At 50.8% G+C, this 19,090-nt stretch overlaps 7 protein-coding genes across 7 annotated transcripts; 5 read left to right on the top strand and 2 right to left on the bottom strand.

Moving 5' to 3' along the window:
• Positions 1-167: 167 nt before the first annotated feature.
• Positions 168-4,435, top strand: MIND_01063700 (RhoA GTPase effector DIA/Diaphanous; the record flags this gene model as incomplete). The annotated part of the gene is made up of 20 exons (XM_037367217.1): positions 168-219; positions 267-325; positions 366-503; positions 555-648; positions 685-1,142; positions 1,192-1,501; positions 1,547-1,651; positions 1,699-1,779; positions 1,824-1,861; positions 1,913-2,026; positions 2,062-2,177; positions 2,233-2,649; positions 2,698-2,770; positions 3,068-3,199; positions 3,246-3,316; positions 3,368-3,536; positions 3,588-3,780; positions 3,834-3,983; positions 4,031-4,127; positions 4,180-4,435. Exons 1-20 carry the CDS (start codon positions 180-182, stop codon positions 4,433-4,435), a joined length of 3,111 nt encoding a protein of 1,036 aa, XP_037216611.1. The 5' UTR covers positions 168-179.
• A 99-nt stretch (positions 4,436-4,534) lies between these two features.
• On the top strand, positions 4,535-7,614 carry MIND_01063600 (RhoA GTPase effector DIA/Diaphanous; the record flags this gene model as incomplete). Its single annotated transcript, XM_037367216.1, has 6 exons — positions 4,535-5,451; positions 5,499-5,582; positions 5,636-5,702; positions 5,758-6,084; positions 6,137-7,207; positions 7,261-7,614. 6 exons carry the CDS (start codon positions 4,535-4,537, stop codon positions 7,612-7,614), a joined length of 2,820 nt encoding a protein of 939 aa, XP_037216610.1.
• A 93-nt stretch (positions 7,615-7,707) lies between these two features.
• Positions 7,708-9,642, top strand: MIND_01063500 (uncharacterized protein; the record flags this gene model as incomplete). The annotated part of the gene is made up of 7 exons (XM_037367215.1): positions 7,708-8,005; positions 8,052-8,111; positions 8,159-8,457; positions 8,503-8,571; positions 8,620-8,830; positions 8,883-9,172; positions 9,223-9,642. The coding sequence occupies 7 exons, from the start codon at positions 7,708-7,710 to the stop codon at positions 9,640-9,642; spliced, it is 1,647 nt and encodes a 548-aa protein (XP_037216609.1).
• Positions 9,643-9,857: 215 nt separating this feature from the next.
• MIND_01063400 (Myosin 5) lies at positions 9,858-15,495 on the top strand (the record flags this gene model as incomplete). The annotated part of the gene is made up of 15 exons (XM_037367214.1): positions 9,858-9,881; positions 9,938-10,051; positions 10,110-10,239; positions 10,291-10,528; positions 10,581-10,797; positions 10,846-11,529; positions 11,576-11,629; positions 11,686-12,491; positions 12,542-12,969; positions 13,019-13,106; positions 13,157-14,330; positions 14,376-14,916; positions 14,963-15,084; positions 15,129-15,230; positions 15,283-15,495. The coding sequence occupies 15 exons, from the start codon at positions 9,858-9,860 to the stop codon at positions 15,493-15,495; spliced, it is 4,935 nt and encodes a 1,644-aa protein (XP_037216608.1).
• Positions 15,496-15,560: 65 nt separating this feature from the next.
• On the bottom strand, positions 15,561-15,929 carry MIND_01063300 (Glucose-6-phosphate isomerase; the record flags this gene model as incomplete). The annotated part of the gene is made up of 2 exons (XM_037367213.1): positions 15,780-15,929; positions 15,561-15,731 (listed from the first exon to the last, which is right to left on the bottom strand). The coding sequence occupies exons 1-2, from the start codon at positions 15,891-15,893 to the stop codon at positions 15,561-15,563; spliced, it is 285 nt and encodes a 94-aa protein (XP_037216607.1). The 5' UTR covers positions 15,894-15,929.
• A 1,214-nt stretch (positions 15,930-17,143) lies between these two features.
• Positions 17,144-17,681, bottom strand: MIND_01063200 (Glucose-6-phosphate isomerase; the record flags this gene model as incomplete). Its single annotated transcript, XM_037367212.1, has 3 exons — positions 17,144-17,288; positions 17,335-17,588; positions 17,637-17,681. 3 exons carry the CDS (start codon positions 17,679-17,681, stop codon positions 17,144-17,146), a joined length of 444 nt encoding a protein of 147 aa, XP_037216606.1.
• Positions 17,572-19,063, top strand: MIND_01063100 (CN hydrolase domain-containing protein; the record flags this gene model as incomplete). The annotated part of the gene is made up of 10 exons (XM_037367211.1): positions 17,572-17,594; positions 17,651-17,909; positions 17,953-18,058; positions 18,105-18,158; positions 18,206-18,268; positions 18,314-18,404; positions 18,454-18,681; positions 18,732-18,830; positions 18,875-18,930; positions 18,978-19,063. The coding sequence occupies 10 exons, from the start codon at positions 17,572-17,574 to the stop codon at positions 19,061-19,063; spliced, it is 1,065 nt and encodes a 354-aa protein (XP_037216605.1).
• Between the last annotated feature and the right edge of the window lie 27 nt (positions 19,064-19,090).

Here is a 19,090-nt window from a genome sequence, read left to right as displayed (position 1 = left end):
GGGAAGACGAACCATAAAAGACTGGCGTTCTATGGCCGCATCCTGGACCTTTACATGGGCTGTAAAGACTGAGTGAGCTGAGTAGCTGCGTTCCGATACGAACCGTGGTCAGTCATGTGTGGATTTGAGAGTTGTGTGATTGTGACCTGATGTGACACTGCGCCACTCTCCTGACCTCCATGGCTTACCATCGCGAATGGGACCAGGGCAAACCATCTTGTGCGTTGCATGCCATAAAACCAAACCAATAGCTCAACTTGGCTCAGATGACGACCACTATGCTGACAGCAAACGCCGAAAATTTAATTCTGGGGTTCTTATACTTGTCTCTCAACCCCATTAATGATCACTCTGACTCCGTTCAGGGTTATGAAGCGTCTCAAGCTTACACCGACTACGACAACGGAGCAGGGGCGTCTTTTCCGAAAAAGCGCCTCCAACCCTCGGAACCCAGTCCACATGTCATCTTCCTTGGACTGGATCCTGACTTCAACGAAGCTGATGTATTTGTTCATTGCTTCATTATATTCTCATCATGCTCAAATTTCTCGTAGCTGCAAAAGTATCTCGTCTCACTTGGCTGTAGCATCGAGTCTGTCACAATTATCCGCGAGAGAACATCAGGCACTTGCTCATTCGTATTCCATCGTGTGGACCTCTATTGACGTTATGCGCACTTGCAAGGTGCCTCCAAGGGCTTTGGATTCGCTTGCTTTTCCTCCATCGAACACGCGCGGACTTTTGTCGACCCACGATTCCCTTTTGTTCAAATACCGCCTCCCGCCTCACATGGAGCCACTGCCACTGCAACTTTCTATAAGGCGATTGAGAGTGGTGTTCCTCACAATGGTCGTCGAGTCAAAATCGATTTCTCACAAAGCGTCAACCCAAGCGACAGAGGGAAAGGAAACAGGGCAAACGCAAACGACGGAACTCGTGACATTGGCAGTGCACCAGCGGCCGTTCTACTTTTCCGTGGACTGGACCCTCTTTCCGGTCCTCAGGCGATTTATCAAGCTATGCTTTCATCCTCAGGACCGGGAAAAATCGGTGCCAAGGGCATGAAACGAATCATATTGATCAAAGACAAGACGACTTTGGCCAGTTTGGGTTTCGCCTTCGTCGAGTTTGTGGATATTCAGGTGCCCTACGCTCCGTATACCGTATTTTCTTCCTCTCATACAGTTTTAGGCGGCAAGCACTGTCCTCGGTGCAACGATGTCGCCTCAAATCCATCCATCCGGCTTTCGAATTTCCGACCGACCTGTCGCTGTTTCGTTCGCTCATCCATACTCATTTCAACCTATTGCAGACCTGATGATCCGCGACGACGCCTGCATAGCTGGGTCAACAAGTCTCGGCGGAGAGGACAACACATTGGTCAGGTATTGGGACGAGACATCAACGATTGCCCATTTGGAGTTTGAAGTCGAGGAATCTACTCAGCCCACCGCGGCCACTGCGACAACCAAGGACAAAAAAGAAAAGAAGAAGCACCGAGGTACTCACTTATTTCTTTGTCATCCTCACAAGTTGACTTGACCAGATACGGAGGTTGTCCAGGATATGCCGGCGGCTGCATCTGCGTTACCAGTTTCCGACAAACCTGTTACCCTAAGCTTCAACAAAGGTCTTGGGCGGGCAGGTCCTGGTATGTTGGTTGCTGATCCAAAGATTTCCAGTTGACCCGCTCGACAGTTCCTGCTAAGCCTGTTAACCCGGCGTTTTCCCTCGATGACGGTGGTATCGATAATGAAGTAGAAGAGGAGCGTGCCAAAGGTTTGCGTTCCTTGGGTTCAAGGGAAGAGCTAACAATTTCGCAGGCTCTGCACGAGTTGTTCCTCTAATGGCGAGCAAGAAGGTCGGTTCGGTTGATCGCAATATGTACATCATACTGATATGGGATTTCCAGACGGCAACCAACATCAACAAATGGAATCAAGTCCAAGAAGAGCTGAAAGATTCTGCCCCTCAAACAACCTCTTCTCTGGTGACCTTCTTTTGGCTATACCTCCCGAAAATCTGGGTTACTCTGGTTCTGAATGCTCACCGTCTATGCAGGCGCCTGTTAAGAAGAGTGAACCTGTTGCTTCCATGGTGGTCGATACCCAGCCTCCAGAGGACGACTTCGAGTTTTCCGATCTCGATGCGTTGACCTGTCTCCTCTGTGCGCGACAGTTCAAAGGTGCCGATCAATTGGGGCGGCACAATAAAGAATCTGGACTTCATAAGGCTCGCATCTATGCTGCTATGTTTTCTTATTGGCGAGACTGGGCTAACGCAACTTTCCGGCATGCTCTGCTACCCACAGAAAAACCTCAAGGACGCAAATCTTCGCGATGTTGCACGACAGAAGGTCGCCACACGAAAGGCCGCAAGTGGGTCGGAACAGCCGAAATATAGAGACCGAGCCTCTGAACGACGAGTGCTCTTCAATCAACCCGAAGTTCCTGTCCCAGAGAAAGACAACAACAAAACGGGCACTCGAAAGCGACAAGCAGATGGCCCACCGCCGCCGCCTTCTCCTCCACCAGCGCCTGTCAATCCAGGCCAGGATGACAGCAATGTCGGCAACAAACTGCTCAAGATGATGGGCTGGACCGAAGGCACAGGCCTAGGAACTAGTGGCGAAGGCCGCGTAGACCCAATGTAAATATTCTGTTTTCGTGTCCATCAGTTACTGAGAAAACTTCCCAGATCTGCCGCAGTTTACGCTCAGGGAGTTGGTCTGGGTGCTATGAAAGGGAAGGATATTACGACGATCACCTCGGTACGTCGACTGGGTCATTCCCTGTGCGGTCGCCCTGTTCTCAACGTCTTCACTATCAGGGTAATCGACGGTAGTATTCGCTTATGTAATTTTTTTTTGATGTAACAGAATGTGACTCCTCATATTGCATCTATTTTTATTCGCTCAGGATGAGGATGTGGCACGCGTCAGACTCACGAGTTTCACACAACGACACGATGATTTTCTCATCTTCTCCCCGCTTTGTGTGTCACCGATGACGAAGTTGAAGTGCGCTCCACAAACGCGTCGACCGTATATGAATGAGCTGGTTGCAAGAAGTCCACTTTCAACGCAATGCCCCACCAGAAAGCCAACCAGAAATTCCGTTTCGGATCTTGGATTCGACTTCACGGTGTCGACCTCATTACCATGGCCCTGATGGGCGCCCTTGGCCTTGGGATCTATGAGGTGCTATCGTCAATGTTTTTGGAGTGAAACACTAAAATTCGTTCAGGCTCCTCCTGCTCCGAGCAGGTCATTTCCTGTCTACTTTCAGGACGGACAAGTGGTCTATCCACAATTCGCGTACGATTTTGCAGTATTTGTCGGTGACTGAAGCTGATGCTCTGCTACCAGATACCCAATGCGTAAAGAAATTGTGCCCATTGTCGCTGCAGCGTTGATAGCGTTCTTTGTGCCATTTTTCTTTTTCTGTCTGTTCCAACTTCGACGCCGAAGTCTCGAGGACCTGTGCACAACAACGCTTGGGCTATTGAAGAGTCTTATCACTGCCGCAGTGTTCCAAGTAAGGGTGCTTTTTCTTCTAATGCCAATTTTCCTCAAACGCGACTTGTAGGTATGGGTGAAATGGTTGATTGGTGGCTTGCGACCCCATTTCCTTGTTGCGTGTATGCCCAACATACAACCTGGGGCTGCACCTTCTGGGAATGGCTTTGCGTCGATTATGTACGACCGGAGTATCTGCACAGGCGATGAAAAGACGATCAACGACTCGCTCGAGTCCATGCCATCAGGACATTCAACAGCCGGTACTTACTGCTTCACCTCCCTTCCACAACGAGACTGACGAGCCTGATAAAAGCTTGGGCTGGCTTATTCTATCTTTCCTTATACTTCAATGCTCAATTGAAGGTCATGAGCGCGCATAACTCGGCATATTGGAAGATGATACTCATGTTCTGCCCTCTTCTTGGAGCAACCTTGATTTCAGGGGCTTTGACGATTGACGAATGTGGGTTAGAATTGTTGAGGCTTGAATTCTACTTACAGGTGACTCAGTTCACAACTGGTATGATGTGCTTGCTGGAGCTATCATCGGTATCAGCACGGCGATAGTCGCCTTTCGCTCAACTTTTGCCGCTGTCACCGACTTCAGGTAAAACTGAGCCTCTGTTGATAGTGTCAATTTCTGACCGTCCACTGCACAGGTACAATCACATAGCTCTTCCTCGAGCAACTTCACTGTTCCATCGCCATGGCGCTGGTGATATAATGCCTTTCTTCGATTATTCGCGACAGGCAGAATATTCGTCTCATCAACTACCTTTCACAAGAGAGGGAGGCTGGGGGTTGGGTGGTGCAGAGGGAGTTGTTGGCGCACCTGGTGATGCTACTGCGTTAGGTCTGGGCGGTGGGGCAGCAACAAATGGAGCTCGTGTACAGAATGGCGATAATATGGTGTAAAAAATGTACTAACCCATCTAATTGTAACTACTCGTGATCGTGACCATATTCTCTTGATCTCATCTCTCGACCAAGTTCGAGTCGCGTCTTTCCCTATTCATGGACAGCCTGTTTGGCAGGAAGAGACACAAGTCTCGGGTGCCCTCAGGCGACTTGGGGGATCGTTCGGTTCCGTATGACCGACTGGGCCCAGCGCCAAAGTCTCCCAACCGACCTCCAAACTCAGCCTTCATTTCAGCACCAATCACCAACCCAACGCTCACTACCAATGGGACCGAACTCAACAAGTATGCGATGCAGCGCTCTAAACAAGAACGCGACAAGGCCTACGACGCGTTTACAGCCTCCTCCGCTTCCTCCATATCCGACTCTTCTTCAACGCTCTACACCGACTCGTTTGCTTCATCGTCCAACTCCCGGACATCTTTTACCTCATCATCTGGCCTGCGCTCTCCAGCAATGTCAGACTTTGGCCAATTCCCTCCGCCCACTCCAAATAGCGCCGTTGGGTTCCCCTCATCACCTGGCTTTTCTTCAGCCTTCCCCCAATCGCCGTCGGCTGCAACGATGCGTCCAGTGTCAGCCATGACTACTCGTTCAAATGAAAATAGGTCCTCCAAATACGCTCCCTCATTCACATACTCCGAAGGCTCGCATATACCCCATTTCCATCTCCACAGACACGCAAACGGGTCAGACGATTTCAACTTCCCTCGTCCAGAGACGGATGACGAAATCGAGGCGCTATTCGAGAACGTCAAGCGCACCCGCGACCTGGGCGACATGCCCAACCTCCCCATCGAGCAAAAGTGGCACATGGTGTACAACGACTATCACATACGGTGGAAAGAGGAAAAGGCTAGGGAAGACCAAGCCCGCCGACAGGTGGATTCGGGTCAGCCTGCGCCCATAATGCACGAGTCGCCTGAGTGGTTCATCCGCAAGTTTCTTGACAAGACCATTACACCCAAACAAGCAAGTAGTCTATTGGTATCGTTACGGAGTAAAGAGTTGAGGTGTGTGGACTATCGTATGCTGACGACGTAGATCTAACTCGCCACAGCTGGTTTCGACAATTTATCTCCCTGCGCGGAACATCTGTGCTTGCTCAGACCCTAACCCATATCAGTCGGAAACGCACTTCTCGGTAAGCTTGCTCTCATTCTTTTGTAGGTGTCAGTTCTCTGATAGGATTTAAAGACGGGAAGTTGACATAAACCTGGAATATGAAGTCGTCAAGTGTTTGAAGCAAATCCTCAATAATCCAGTGTGTAGCTTTTTTTTTGTGACAGCACGAATAGCGAACTGAAAGTCGATTCCAGTCCGCTACTAATGAAGCTTTAACACACCATCTTATTGTCACGCAAGTTGCCTCGTCTCTCAATACCCCCCATCTCCCCACACGCAAACTTCTCCTCGACCTATTATCTTTCCTTGCCTATTGGAATGATGGCGAAACCCATCCACTTGTGGTGGCTGCGTTAGATGCCCTCAGCTCCGCGAACGATGAAGGCTCGGGTTGTTACGCCTACTGGTTCAAGTCAATGGAATTGTCACTGTCAGGACGCGGGAAAATGGGCAGTCTTGTCGGCGCCAGTGATGAGGTCAAGAAGACTGGTGGAATCGATACCAATCTGAACGAGTATGCGGTAAGTAGCGAATCCTCTCTGGAGAGGCGAATAATAATGATTATTTTTCTAGGTGGCGAATTTAGTCCTGATCAATGGTGTTATTGGCTTCGTCGAGGACCTGGATTTGCGACTGCACCATCGATCTCAAATGGACGCCGCTGGTCTCAAGCGTATCATTGAGTTGTGCAAAGGCTTCGGAGTGCCTACGATCGATAAACAGCTCAAAATCCTGCAAACTGTGTTGGATGATGACGAGGCGAAATTCCGAGAGCGTCTCGACCAGGAAATCCTTCGCGACCTCAACAACCCGCAAGACGTGTACAATGCGATTTTTGCGAAGACACAGGACACCAAGGCGCGAGACTATTTCTTGTCGATGATGCAGCATCTGCTGTTGATACGGGAAGACGGCCAACCCATGGTGCACTACTATCAGCTCATTGACTCGCTGGTGACGGATGTTGTGCTAGACAAGAAATTGGCGGGGGCAGAACAGCGAATGGGCCAGTCTGTTGAGCGGATAATCGCGCAATTCAATGAGGCGGATCGGTACAAAATAATCGAGGAGGAGGCTGCTGAGGCAAGAGCAGAGCTAACCCGGTTAAGGCTGGAGAAGGAAATGCTGGATGAAGAGGTTTCTCAGGGACAAGATGGCCTCGTCGGGCGACTCAAGAGTCAAGTGGCGCATATGGATGAGAAACTGAGTATATCGAGGGAAACCACAGTCCGCTTGCAAGGGCAAATTGAGGCCCAACGAGAGGGCTATGAGGAGCGGATAGCCCAGCTGGAGGCTCAAATTATGGAGCTTTTCAAGATGCTTAAGGAGATGGGTCGGGGGGTTGATAGCATTCTCGACTCGAGTTCAGGACAGTTGGACCGCAAGACTCTGATTGAGACACTCGAAAAGCACTATCAACGCGCCAAAACGATTGGAATCCTCGAAGGCTCGGAGAATTGGAGACAACGTGGTGAGGATCCAGATGGGACTCCTGGCAAGAAAGGAAGTCTGCGACGTTCAGTGTTAACTAAATCCATGCGGCCGAAACCGGAGGAGAATGGACGAGTTTCTCAATTTATGGATGCGGACGATGATGCGGCTGATGAGCAAATCCAACAACAAATCGCTGCCGGTGTCAAGATTGTAAGTTCCCACTTTGATTTTTTTGTTCTTTCTCTTGAATTTTATCATCCCAGTATCCACAACGAGATGGTCCACTCTCCAGCTCAAGAAGTGTCCGAGGCTCACCTCGACGGGCGGATCGACCACCGCTGGGAGGCGATATGCCTTACAAATCAAGCAATCTGCGTGCTCGTGGAGAGGATGCGGAAAATAGTGATTATAGTCGGTCATCATCACCTGGGCCAACAGAAGATGAGAGAGCAGCACCTGGAACACTGGCAGAACAATTAAGCAAGCATTTACTTGCTAGAGGTGCAGCCAGTCCAATACCAGAAGAAGGTGCATCGCCACCACCACCGCCGCCGCCGCCACCACCTCCTCCTCCTCCCCCCTCCGCCGCCTCCACCGCCTCCACCGCCAGCCTTTAGGGTTGGCACAGCCACGCCTCCTCCGCCCCCCGCCCCCCCCCACCGCCTCCCGGATCATCTTCCGCTCCTCCGCCACCCCCTCCACCACCACCAATGTCCATGCCCGGATCAGTCGCCAACTCTGTTCCAAACTCGGCCCGAACATCTCTTTTGGGTGCAAATATCAATTCATTATTGTCTGCTCGGAAAGATCTCCCTATCCCCCCGCCAAGCACAAAGATGAAGCAGCTTCAGTGGGACAAGCTTCCTCAACAACAAGCTGCCAAGACTGTTTTCAACGACGAACCACCAGAGCGAGAGAAAGAGATCATCAACAAGCTTCAAATCGATGGTGTGTGGATGGAAATGGAGGAGGACTTCAAAGCGAAACAGCTCGTCATCAATCTCATGGGTTCGTTACTCGCGCACATCTGATTTTGTTCTTACACAGGCCATAGCCCGACAGAAGCATGCCGAGCTCAAGAGTGTGCTGGATCCGCAGACGAAGAAACGAGTCGGTACGTGATTTGGATTGAAGAGGGCCACAACCTGAACGTGGGCATAGAAATTCTAATCCAGCGAGTCAAGCAGCTCCAACCCGAAGAAATCGCTTTCAAGATACAACAGTTCGATCAAGATCTGTGTACGCAAGGCTTCCTAAGCGAGCTCAAGCCCGTCCTCCCATCTCCAGAGCAAGTCGGGAAACTGAACGTATATCGCAATTCTGATGCCGAGGAACTCGCTGGCCTTCATCCTTCCGACCGTCTCATGGTCAAACTCATTCAAATAGACCGACTAGGGCCTCGCATAGAAGGCATGCTCTACAAATGTGACTTTGAGGAGCAATGGTCACTGCTTGATGAGGTATATTTGTTCTCCTCTCATAATGCCGCTCTAACAATCACTCAGTCTGCACGGAAACTTTCAGAAGCTAGTCAATCGCTTCTAGATGCCCGAGCGTTCAAGGAGTTACTCAGTGTTGGTGACAACTCGCACTGGTTCTGAATGTGGATTGACGGCTTGCAGCTCATCCTTTTGATTGGCAACTATATGAACGGAACGGGCATCAAGGGAGGGGCGTTTGGATTCCGTGTCAGTAGTATCAACAAGATGGTCGACACTAAATCCGTCAACAACACTACATTGCTGCATTTCTTGGAACGGACGGTCGCAAAACATTTCCCAGATATGGAAACGTTCTTGGACGAGCTTGCGAAGCCTGCGGAGGCATACCGAGGTCGGTTCTTACGGCCTGATCAACGTGAGATGTTATCTGATTTCCTATCCAGTGAACCTTCAAGACTTGAGAAAGGGGCTGGGAGACTTGCGTGATGGCCTAAAACGAATTCGTCAAGAGCTCGCGGATCATTATGCTGATATGGACCAGAGCGAAAAGTACGGGAAGCAGATGTGGACTTTTGTTGGGAAGGCGAATGCGCAACTGGAAGACCTTACCGATAGCGTCAACCTCGCTGACACAACGTTCACGGAGGCCATCAAGTACTATGGCGAGGACGAAAAAGCGATGAATTCGTCCGAGTTCTACGCGGTGTTCAAGACTTTTGTAACTTCCTACAAGGTAAGAGAATATCTCGCAGCGAACTTGTTTTCTGACCAAGTTGTGTGTAGAAATGCAAGTCAGAAAACCAGACGCTTTTGGAGGAGCGACTGGCGGTAGAAAAGCGGAGGCAGGCTGCCGACGAAATAAAAGCCAACCGACAAAAGATCTTGGACGAGGCAGGAAGCAACGAAGCGGACGATGTTCTCGATACGCTTCTGGAGAAGTTACGCAACGGAGACGCTGTCAGTCGAAGAACAAGGAGAACAAGGGGAGATGGAGTTGGAGTTCCTGCTTCGCTCAATCTGGATGGAGACACGCCAGCTGCAACCGCTGATGTTGCCAGGGACATGCTGGCACGATTACAGTCCGATGGATTTGTCACACCGGCGTCACCCACAATCGGGGTGGCTCAACGAAGGCGGAGACGACGGGATTTGGCGTCAGAAAATGAGGACCTGGCCAGCCCAACGACAGATACTGAAGCATGATGACTAATTTACGCATTGTATTTTTATTTGGCATCTACGAAGGACTGCATCATTACGTAACCCAAATCTCTCCCGACCAGCGAACCTGGTCGCGGACAACAGCCACCATAAATTTGTGTCCGCGCCCGCGCCAGCACTGCCAGAGGACTCAAATCTGTCCGGTGTAGACGTCAAATACGGCTTAGACGTTTTGCAGCTTGATCCTAACTCCCATTATGGCGGAAAACATCTACACAAAGGTTTGTCGTCGTTTCACTCTCTGGCTCGTTTTCCCCGGTTAATTCTCTCTTCTAAGGGCACCCGGGCCTACTTTGAGGACAAGGAGCTTGCATGGGTGTCGGCTGAGGTTTCGTCAGTGAGCAGAACTGGTGATGCGCTCAAGCTCGTTTTTGTCGATGAGCGAGGCAAAGTGCGTTCTTACATATTTGGCTTCCCGCCAAGTAGCTCAACCCGAATCTTCTATCTAGGAAATTGTAGTCAACACTACTGTGCAAGATATTCGCGACGGCAAAGATGGCCTCCCCCCATTGCGCAACCCTCCACTACTCGAGACCGCCGATGATCTCGCGACTCTTTCCCATCTAAACGAGCCATCCGGTTTGTCGAGCGTACCCCCTGCTTTCTGGTGAACTCAATAATCTGTGTCAGTCCTCCACACCATCCGCAACCGATATGCCCAGCATAGCATTTACACGTACAGCGGAATTGTGCTCATTGCGGTCAACCCCTTCCAGCGCGTGACTATGTATGGCCCCGACATTATCCAGGCGTATAGTGGACGGAGGAGAGGGGAGCTGGAGCCCCATCTTTTCGCTATTGCGGAAGACGCTTATACCGCTATGAGGCGGGACGGCGAGGGCCAGACCATCATCGTTTCCGGAGAGAGGTATGCTTTCGCTGCACACTTTTTGGAGGTGGCGTATTGACGGAGTGTTCAGTGGAGCGGGAAAGACAGAGTCTGCCAAATTCATCATGCGATACCTCGCCTCAGTCAATCCCCCGGACTCTAATGCCAAGGCCAAAGCCAAGTTCTCTTTGGACGACTCGAGCGAAATCGAGCGACAAATTCTCGCGACCAACCCTATCCTCGAGGCCTTTGGTAACGCGAAGACCACGAGGAATGACAATTCTTCTCGGTTCGGAAAGTACATCCAGGTGGGGTTCATCGCTTGTCTGGTGATCTTAACACTAAACTCACACCAGATTTTGTTTGATGGAAAGCAAGAAATTGTCGGTGCACGGATACGAACCTACCTTTTGGAGCGTTCAAGAATCGTCTTCCAACCGTTGACGGAGCGAAATTACCACATATTCTATCAACTGTGTGCTGGTGCCCCGTTGAAGGAACGTAAAGATCTTGGTCTCGATCCTGATATCAACAAATTCTTCTACTTGAAGCAAGGAGGACCTAGCTCTACGCCTATCAACGGCGTGGACGATTCCGAGGAGTTCAGAGCAACACAACAGGCGCTGTCTACCGTCGGGATCAGTGTTGAGAAGCAATGGGCCGTCTTCCGTTTGCTTGCGGGTATGCTTCACCTGGGTAACGTGAAAATCACACAAACACGGACGGACGCAATTATCGACGACGACGATGCCGCACTTTTACTCGCTACGCGTTTCCTTGGTGTCAATGTGGCAGAGTTCAAGAAGTGGACTGTCAAGAAACAGATTACGACGCGTTCAGAGAAGATCGTAACGGCCCTCAACGCAGGCCAGGCGACAGTGGTCAGGGACAGTGTGGCCAAGTTTGTGTATGCCTGCATGTTCGAATGGCTGGTGGCCATTGTGAATGAGAGTTTAGCTGGAGAGAACGGTGATGCGGCGACCAGGGCAGAGATGTTCATTGGCGTGCTTGATATTTATGGCTTTGAGCACTTCCAGAAGGTATATACATAACCTTTGACCGTTCTACCGCTAATTGCCCCTCCAGAACTCGTTCGAACAGTTTAGCATCAACTACGCCAACGAAAAGCTTCAGCAAGAAGTGCGTATCACTTGCAAGGAAGGCTATACACGAAGACTAATTTTGTCTCTTTCCAGTTCAATTCCCACGTCTTCAAACTCGAGCAGGAGGAATACGTCAAGGAGGAGATCAACTGGACCTTCATTGACTTCTCTGACAACCAGCCGTGTATTGATGTCATTGAGGGCAAATTGGGTGTCCTGGCTCTACTTGACGAAGAGTCTCGTCTGCCTTCTGGTAGCGATGGCTCGTTCCTACAAAAGCTCAACACCCAATTATTGAAGCCCGAGTTCAAGGACGTTTACAAGAAGCCCAGGTTCGGTAACTCTGCTTTTACCATCGCCCATTATGCTCTCGACGTCACCTACGAAGTCGAAGGCTTCTTGGAGAAGAACAGAGATACTGTGCCAGATGAACACATGGCTCTATTGGCAAGCACCAAAAACCCGTTCCTTAAGGAAGTTCTCGATGCTGCACTTCTTACCACCAAGTCACCTGACAGTCCCAATCCTGGCTCTTCAGAGTCTGGAAGTGCAGGAGCTGGCTCTCGACGCTCGTCTGTCATTCCAGATCCTGGTCGACAGTCGTTTGTCGGTAATGCAGCGACACCGACATCAGCTACTGGGGCTAAACGGCCTGGCGCTGTGAAGAAACCCACTCAGGGATCCATCTTCAAAGCGTCCCTAATCACACTCATGGATACTCTCAGCGTCACTAATGTGCACTACATCCGTTGCATTAAACCAAATGAGAAGAAACGGCCTTGGGAGTTCCAACCTCAACAAGTCCTGGGCCAGCTTCGTGCTTGTGGTGTTCTCGAGACAATTCGAATCAGCTGTGCCGGCTACCCTACTCGTTGGACATACGAGGAGTTTGCTGAACGGTGCATCAATTTTCTCTTTCCCACTTTTCTTCAATCTAAGTTTTTGCTAGCTATTATATGTTGGTTCCCTCGACTGACTGGCAGCCGCTCATCAAGTCTATGGATCTTCGAAAACTTTGCACGATCATCCTCGAAAAGTCCATTACTGACAAAGACAAGTATCAGAATGGGCTGACCAAGATCTTTTTCCGGGCGGGAATGTTGGCTTCTCTGGAAGCCTTCCGTTCCGATCGACTCAACGCTATGGTTACCGTTGTACAGAAGAACATGCGTCGGCGTATGGCAGTCAAGAAGTACCAGCAGCTTCGGAAAGCCACCATTCAGATCCAAACATGGTGGAGAGGGATTATGGCCAAGCGCCTTGTTCAGCACATCAGGCGGGAGGTCTCGGCCAAACGCTTGCAGACTGCCGTTCGTCGCTTCGTTCAGCGCAAAAAGTTTTTGGATATCAGCCATTCCATCCGACGCTTCCAAAGCCGTATGTGTTCCATCATCAACCATGATGACATCACTGATTTCCATCAAAGGTGTGCGCGGTATCCAGGCTCGTGCACAGTTTGTTCAAGATCGCAAAACGCAAGGCGCCGTCCTCTTGCAGAGTCTTTTCAGAGGCCTGTTCGTATTGTCTGCTTTCTGTTGAATATTGTCTGAATTGATTACCCAAGGTTATGCCGCCGCCATCATCGTGCCGATGTTCGTCACGTGGTATATCTGCAGTCTTGTATCCGCCGGCGTTACGCCCGCAAGAAACTACGCGAATTACGTGCCGAGGCGCGCTCGGTCAACACATACAAAGAGGCATCCTACAGGCTTGAGAATAAGGTCGTCGAGCTTACGCAAACTCTTCAAGCTCGGACAGAAGAGCGGAAACAACTTCAAGTCCGGGTGTCAGAGCTCGAGCAACAGCTCCAGCAATGGATCAATCGTCACGAAGAGCTGGATGCACGGACCAAACAATCTCAGGCATCTCTTCGTACAGCAGAAGCGGAACTGTCTCGTCGCGATGAATTATTGCAAACCAAAGCGGAGGTAGAAAAGCGTCTGGAAGAGGCGCTTTCGAAGGCGATCGAGAAGGAGGAGATCATTCAGAAGCTTACGGACGATGTTTCCCGACAAGCTGCTCAATTGGAGCAGCAGCAGAAGGCTATTGACACTGCTCCTTCTCGCAACCATGAAGATAGTTCAGTGATTATGACTCTCAAGAACGAAGTCAGCAGTCTGCGGGAGCAACTTAACCGCTCGAATGCTCTTAATGCTCTGACTCGTGGTTCTCGTGCCGACCCACCACTGTCCCCCACTTTTGCGCCAGCTTTGCGCGCGTTGGAGCAGCAGCAGCAGCAACAGCAACAACAAAACGGTACTGTTCCCATTGGTCAGGGAGCCGCTGGTCAAAGGCACCAGCGACGACACAGCTCAGCAGGTGTCTTCAACATCGCACCATCAGATCATCGGACATCGACAGACGAAATTATGTTCAGCGTCAAGAAGACCCAAGCACTCAACCCGCGGGCGGTGTCGGTTGCCTACAACGGCGAAGACAACTACCTTCGCATGCGCTCAAATGGCTTGCCCGACATTCGCGACTTCGATGACCCTGCCGAAGAGAAAATCCGACTCATGCAGGACGTTAAACGGCTTGATGAGGATATCTTGGATGGTCTTGTCCGCGGCCTGAAGATCCCCGCCCCCAGCCTCACCAACCCGTCCGCCGTCAAGGAGATCCTCTTCCCCGCAAACCTCATCAGTCTCGTCACAAACGAAATGTGGAAATATGGGCTCATACCGGAGAGCGAGCGGTTCTTGGCAAACGTCATGCAGACAATCCAAGGGCATGTTATGGTCAGTCATAATCTGCTTTGATATATTCTAAACTAATGTGTGTAGTCTTTCACGGGTGAAGAGGCCATCGTCCCCGGCATATTCTGGCTTTCCAACGTTCACGAGATGCTGTCATTTATCTGCGTCGCCGAGAGCGATATGCTGCAAGGCATTGGTCCAGGTGAAGAAAACGCTGTCCGCTCGTTTGACTGGAATGACTACGAGCGACTTGTCTCTGTGGTCAAGCACGACCTGGACAGTTTAGAGTACAACATCTACCACACCTGGATGCTGGAGACGAAGAAGAAGCTGTCCAAGATGGTCATTCCGGCGCTTATTGAAAGCCAGTCACTTCCTGGGTTTACGACGAGCGATGGCGGCGGGCGGTTGTTCAACCGACTGCTGAATGCCAACAGCACACCTGCTTACTCGATGGACGACATCCTCAATTTGCTGAACAAGGTGTGGAAGAGCTTGAAGAGCTACTACATGGAGGAATCGGTTGTGCAGCAGGTCGTCACGGAGCTGCTCAAGCTTATTGGAGTCACGAGTTTCAACGATCTTCTCATGCGACGCAACTTCTCTTCGTGGAAACGAGGCAAGAACGGTTTCTTGGGCCACTTTTTTGTTTTGTTGACAAGTTTTTTTTACAGCAATGCAAATACAATACAACATTACTCGTATTGAGGAGTGGTGCAAATCACACGACATGCCTGAGGGTACATTGCAATTGGAGCACTTGATGCAGGCCACCAAGCTCCTCCAACTGAAGAAGGTGTGTTGATGTGTTGCGCCTAAAAGTAGTGTCTGATGAATTAGGCGACTGCGGCTGACATCGAAATAATTTACGACGTCTGCTGGATGTTGAGTCCGATGCAGATCCAACGAATGTGCACGAACTACTATGTCGCTGACTATGAGGTGGGTGGTATCCCTTTCCAGAGCATAGTGCTGTTGCTAACCCTATCGTCAGAACCCGATATCGCCTGAAATCCTGAAGGTAGTAGCCTCGCGGGTACAGGCTAATGACCGAAACGACCATCTGCTGCTTCCACTTGAGACAGAGGAAGTTGGCCCTTACGAACTGCCACTGCCGCGAGAGGTGTCTGGCCTGGAGACTTACGTGCCAGCGTATCTGAATGTGTCACACCTGCGGCGGCTTGCTGCCCTCGTTTCTTATACGTAGACTCTCTTGCATTTTACACTCATGATACCTTGCGCTCTCCTACGACCAAGAATGTATTTAAAATTTTAAATGTCTTCCTCACAAAGCGTGACCAGCCCCCCTTCGACAAGCTGGCTCGAAAGCGACAAATCGTTCTGACATCGGTCACCAGACTCTTTCGCGAGAAAGAGTGCCTTTGTAGAACTTCGCTTGAGCTGTGTTGCGATCAAGTCAGCGACACGCCCCGCTCCAACATTCTGCGCGCCGTCAGTTTAGCGTTTGTCTATTGTGAGTCACACTTTTACTTTTCGCGTCCAGAACACCTTGTCTTCTGCTCTGAAAATGAAGCGCTCGCTGGGCGCGAGTGCGGATGACTTGTCCTTGGGGTCGAGCGGGACCGCACGGTGTTTTATGACCATCAGTGCTTTTGCGGGGTCGGCGGGCAGCTTGTTGAAGTAAGCGGGTTGGCGAACCCGAGTCATCGCCGAGAGATGACGTCAGCGGCTGCGCCATCACCGACGCTCGGCGCGTCGGGAATGTTCTCCCACTTTCTATTGACTCAGAATACAGAATATACTAGAATAAAGAGAGTAGTATAAATACTTGGTAGTCCTACTCTAATAAACATCGAATATTTTGTCTAGTTTCTTCAACAGGTTATGGGGCCCGGCACCTCACATTGGCCAAGCACCCCACAGTAGCGACACCACTTATTATCCCCTGCACCACCCTCCTCCGACACACAGCGACCACGCGATGGGACGGCTCCATGGAGCAGCCTTTTGGGATGTGATCCCTCTACGGCAATGGGCTGGCAGAGCAGCGCGGGAAAGAGCGGCGAAGGGAACGACACGTACCGGACACTCGATCACGGATGGCAGATGGCTCAGCATCGCCAGCACACGGACAGATGAGCATGGTCAGCACAGATCGGTCATCGACACAGCTTCGGGCTCACGGCCGGCGCGCCGGAGCGGCATGGACTTGGCTTGGGATGGGTTACCGCCATGGGATCGCCAATGGGCTGGATCAGTTGGTTGGGACCTGGAATGGAATGGAACAGAGTCACGAAAGGGATCGCCACGATGGGCTGGATCACAGTCGGACTCGGAATTGGATGGACTTGAACTGGAACCGGGCCGGAGGCTACCGACACGACATGGGAATGTACTCGCGGACACGGACATGGACACCGAGGGCTTATGGGCCGCGGCAACGGATTTGGTATGGGCACGGCATGGACTCCGGGTTGACGCTGGCGCCGAGGGCGGCCAGGAAGGACCATAGGAACGGCCAAGCAGCAAACGGCACATGGGCAACAGACACTGGGATTTACAGTCAGCATCAGAGACTGCATGGAGAAAGGGGGAGTCTACAACACCACAAGAAAGCCTCTAACCCAGGCGAGGTATTCCACTGCGCACCATGCTTGCGAAAGCACGGCTCGACTCGTGTGTTCGAGGGGGAGTGTTGAAGTAAGCGGGTTGGCGAACCCGAGTCATCGCCGAGAGATGACGTCAGCGGCTGCGCCATCACCGACGCTCGGCGCGTCGGGAATGTTCTCCCACTTTCTATTGACTCAGAATACAGAATATACTAGAATAAAGAGAGTAGTATAAATACTTGGTAGTCCTACTCTAATAAACATCGAATATTTTGTCTAGTTTCTTCAACACAGCTTTGACGCTGTGCGGGTGGCAGTAGTGGATTTGGTAGAGGAAAAGTGTTTGGCGAGCAAAGCCCGCGCCTTGTCGTTCTTTGGCGGCGGGGCGGGTGCTTGTTCAGAGCAGCCATGAGATTTGGGATGGCGGTGTCTGGTAGAGGATGAGTCAGCGTATGAAGTGTTTGGCCTGAACTTACTCGGCGCAAAAGGACTGTTGACATTGTGTGCATTTGGCGGGTGTCCGGCCTTGGTCATCAGAGGCAGCGGCGATGAAGGCTTCAAGACTGGGCTTCCCACAGTTACCAGCGCTGCAACGTAGAAGAGGAGAAGAGCTAGTTGCTGGTGCTTGTTGACCTAATCTGGCGCTTTTACAAGAGTGGCCGTCGACTGTTGCGTGAAAGCGACAAAAATAGTCTTTGCAGGCCACACAGAGGATGGGCAGAAAGTCGACCTCGAGGTGCGTCGTTCAAGGCGCTGACAGCGAGAGCAGCAGCCTCACCTCGCCACAGTCAGAGTGCGAACATTGCGCGCCGATTTGCAGCATACTAGTAGTGGATCGTCACGGTGGAAGAGAAGACGCGTCACTGTCCGGGCAGCCTTCTCTCTCTTCCGTATACTCACCATGGTTCCCTCCTTCAAACCTTTTACGGTGGCTCTCATCCAGCTCGGGGAAATTACTGCCAACAAGTCCAAAAATCTCAAGCATGCTCATGATATGATCCTCAGGGCCACCGCAAACAGCAAGAGACCCGAGCTTATCGTCCTGCCTGTTGTGCTTCTTGCCAGAGCCTCTCTACAAGCTCACACCGATCCAGGAGTGCTTCAACTCTCCATATGGCCACGTCCATTTTCCCGTTTACGCCGAGAAAATCGGCTTCATCGACGGCAAGCGGTACGATGTTGCGAATACTGAGAGTGAAAGTGCGGCAAAACGAGTGGAATGCTGCAGCTACTCAACTCATTCTAGGCGTAAAAATGCTCTCAAGAGCGGCAAAATTAACCGAAACGTGGCTTATCGGAGGTTACTTCGTCGCTTGACCTTTTTCAACATGATGAATTCTGGTTTAGGCACCATTCCTGAAAGTGACGGAGACAATTTGTACAATACCTGTACAGTATTTAACCCACAAGGTAGCTATACTCAACTGCCACGAACAATAAAATAAGAGCTACCAGGCGATCTCGTGGCTACTTACCGCAAGATCCACCTATTCGACATCGACATTCCAGGGAAGATAACGTTCAAGGCAAGTAACAACAACTCAAGGTCTTGAGATTCAACTCAGGAAATTGGGTTAGGAAAGCGAAACGCTGAGTCCTGGCACGACCATCAATTCCTTCGACACAGAGTTTGCCCGCATCGGGCTTGGAATATGCTACGACGTGAGGTTTCCCGAACTGGCAATGATTTCCGCCCGCAAAGGTACTCGCGCCGTTACTCCTTCGTCATCCAACATCTTTTCAGGCTGTCATGTCCTCATTTATCCTGGCGCGTTTAACACGACCACTGGTCCGCTGCACTGGGAAGTACTTCAAAGATCACGGTTTGCTTTCTTCTGTGTCATTCAAACCTATCTGTTCAAATAGGGTCAAGTGCTGTTGACAACCAAGTATTCTTTGCTATGTGTAGTCCCGCACGGGATTTAACAGCAAATTACCATGCGTGGGGCCATTCCATGGTTGTAGACCCAATGTACGGATGCAATTTTTTTTAACAGGCTCGCTGACTCGTTTTAGGGCGAGTGTCCTGGTAGAGGCTGCAGAAGGCGAAGAAATTGTCTTTGCTGACATTGGTAAGTTGTTCTTGCCCAGTTCAAATCATGGTTAATAACGACTGTAGACCCTTCTGTGATGGAGAGCGCCAGAGCAGGCATTCCAGTCACGAAGCAGCGTCGATTCGATGTGTACCCGGATGTGAGCAAGTAGTAGTCATGTATTTTAGTCAGCAATTTC

The sequence above is a fragment of the Mycena indigotica genome (assembly GCF_014461135.1).
Source record: "Mycena indigotica strain 171206Taipei chromosome Unknown Mind.scaff0009, whole genome shotgun sequence".
NCBI lineage: Eukaryota > Fungi > Basidiomycota > Agaricomycetes > Agaricales > Mycenaceae > Mycena > Mycena indigotica.
This window is presented reverse-complemented; position numbering and strand designations above follow the sequence as displayed.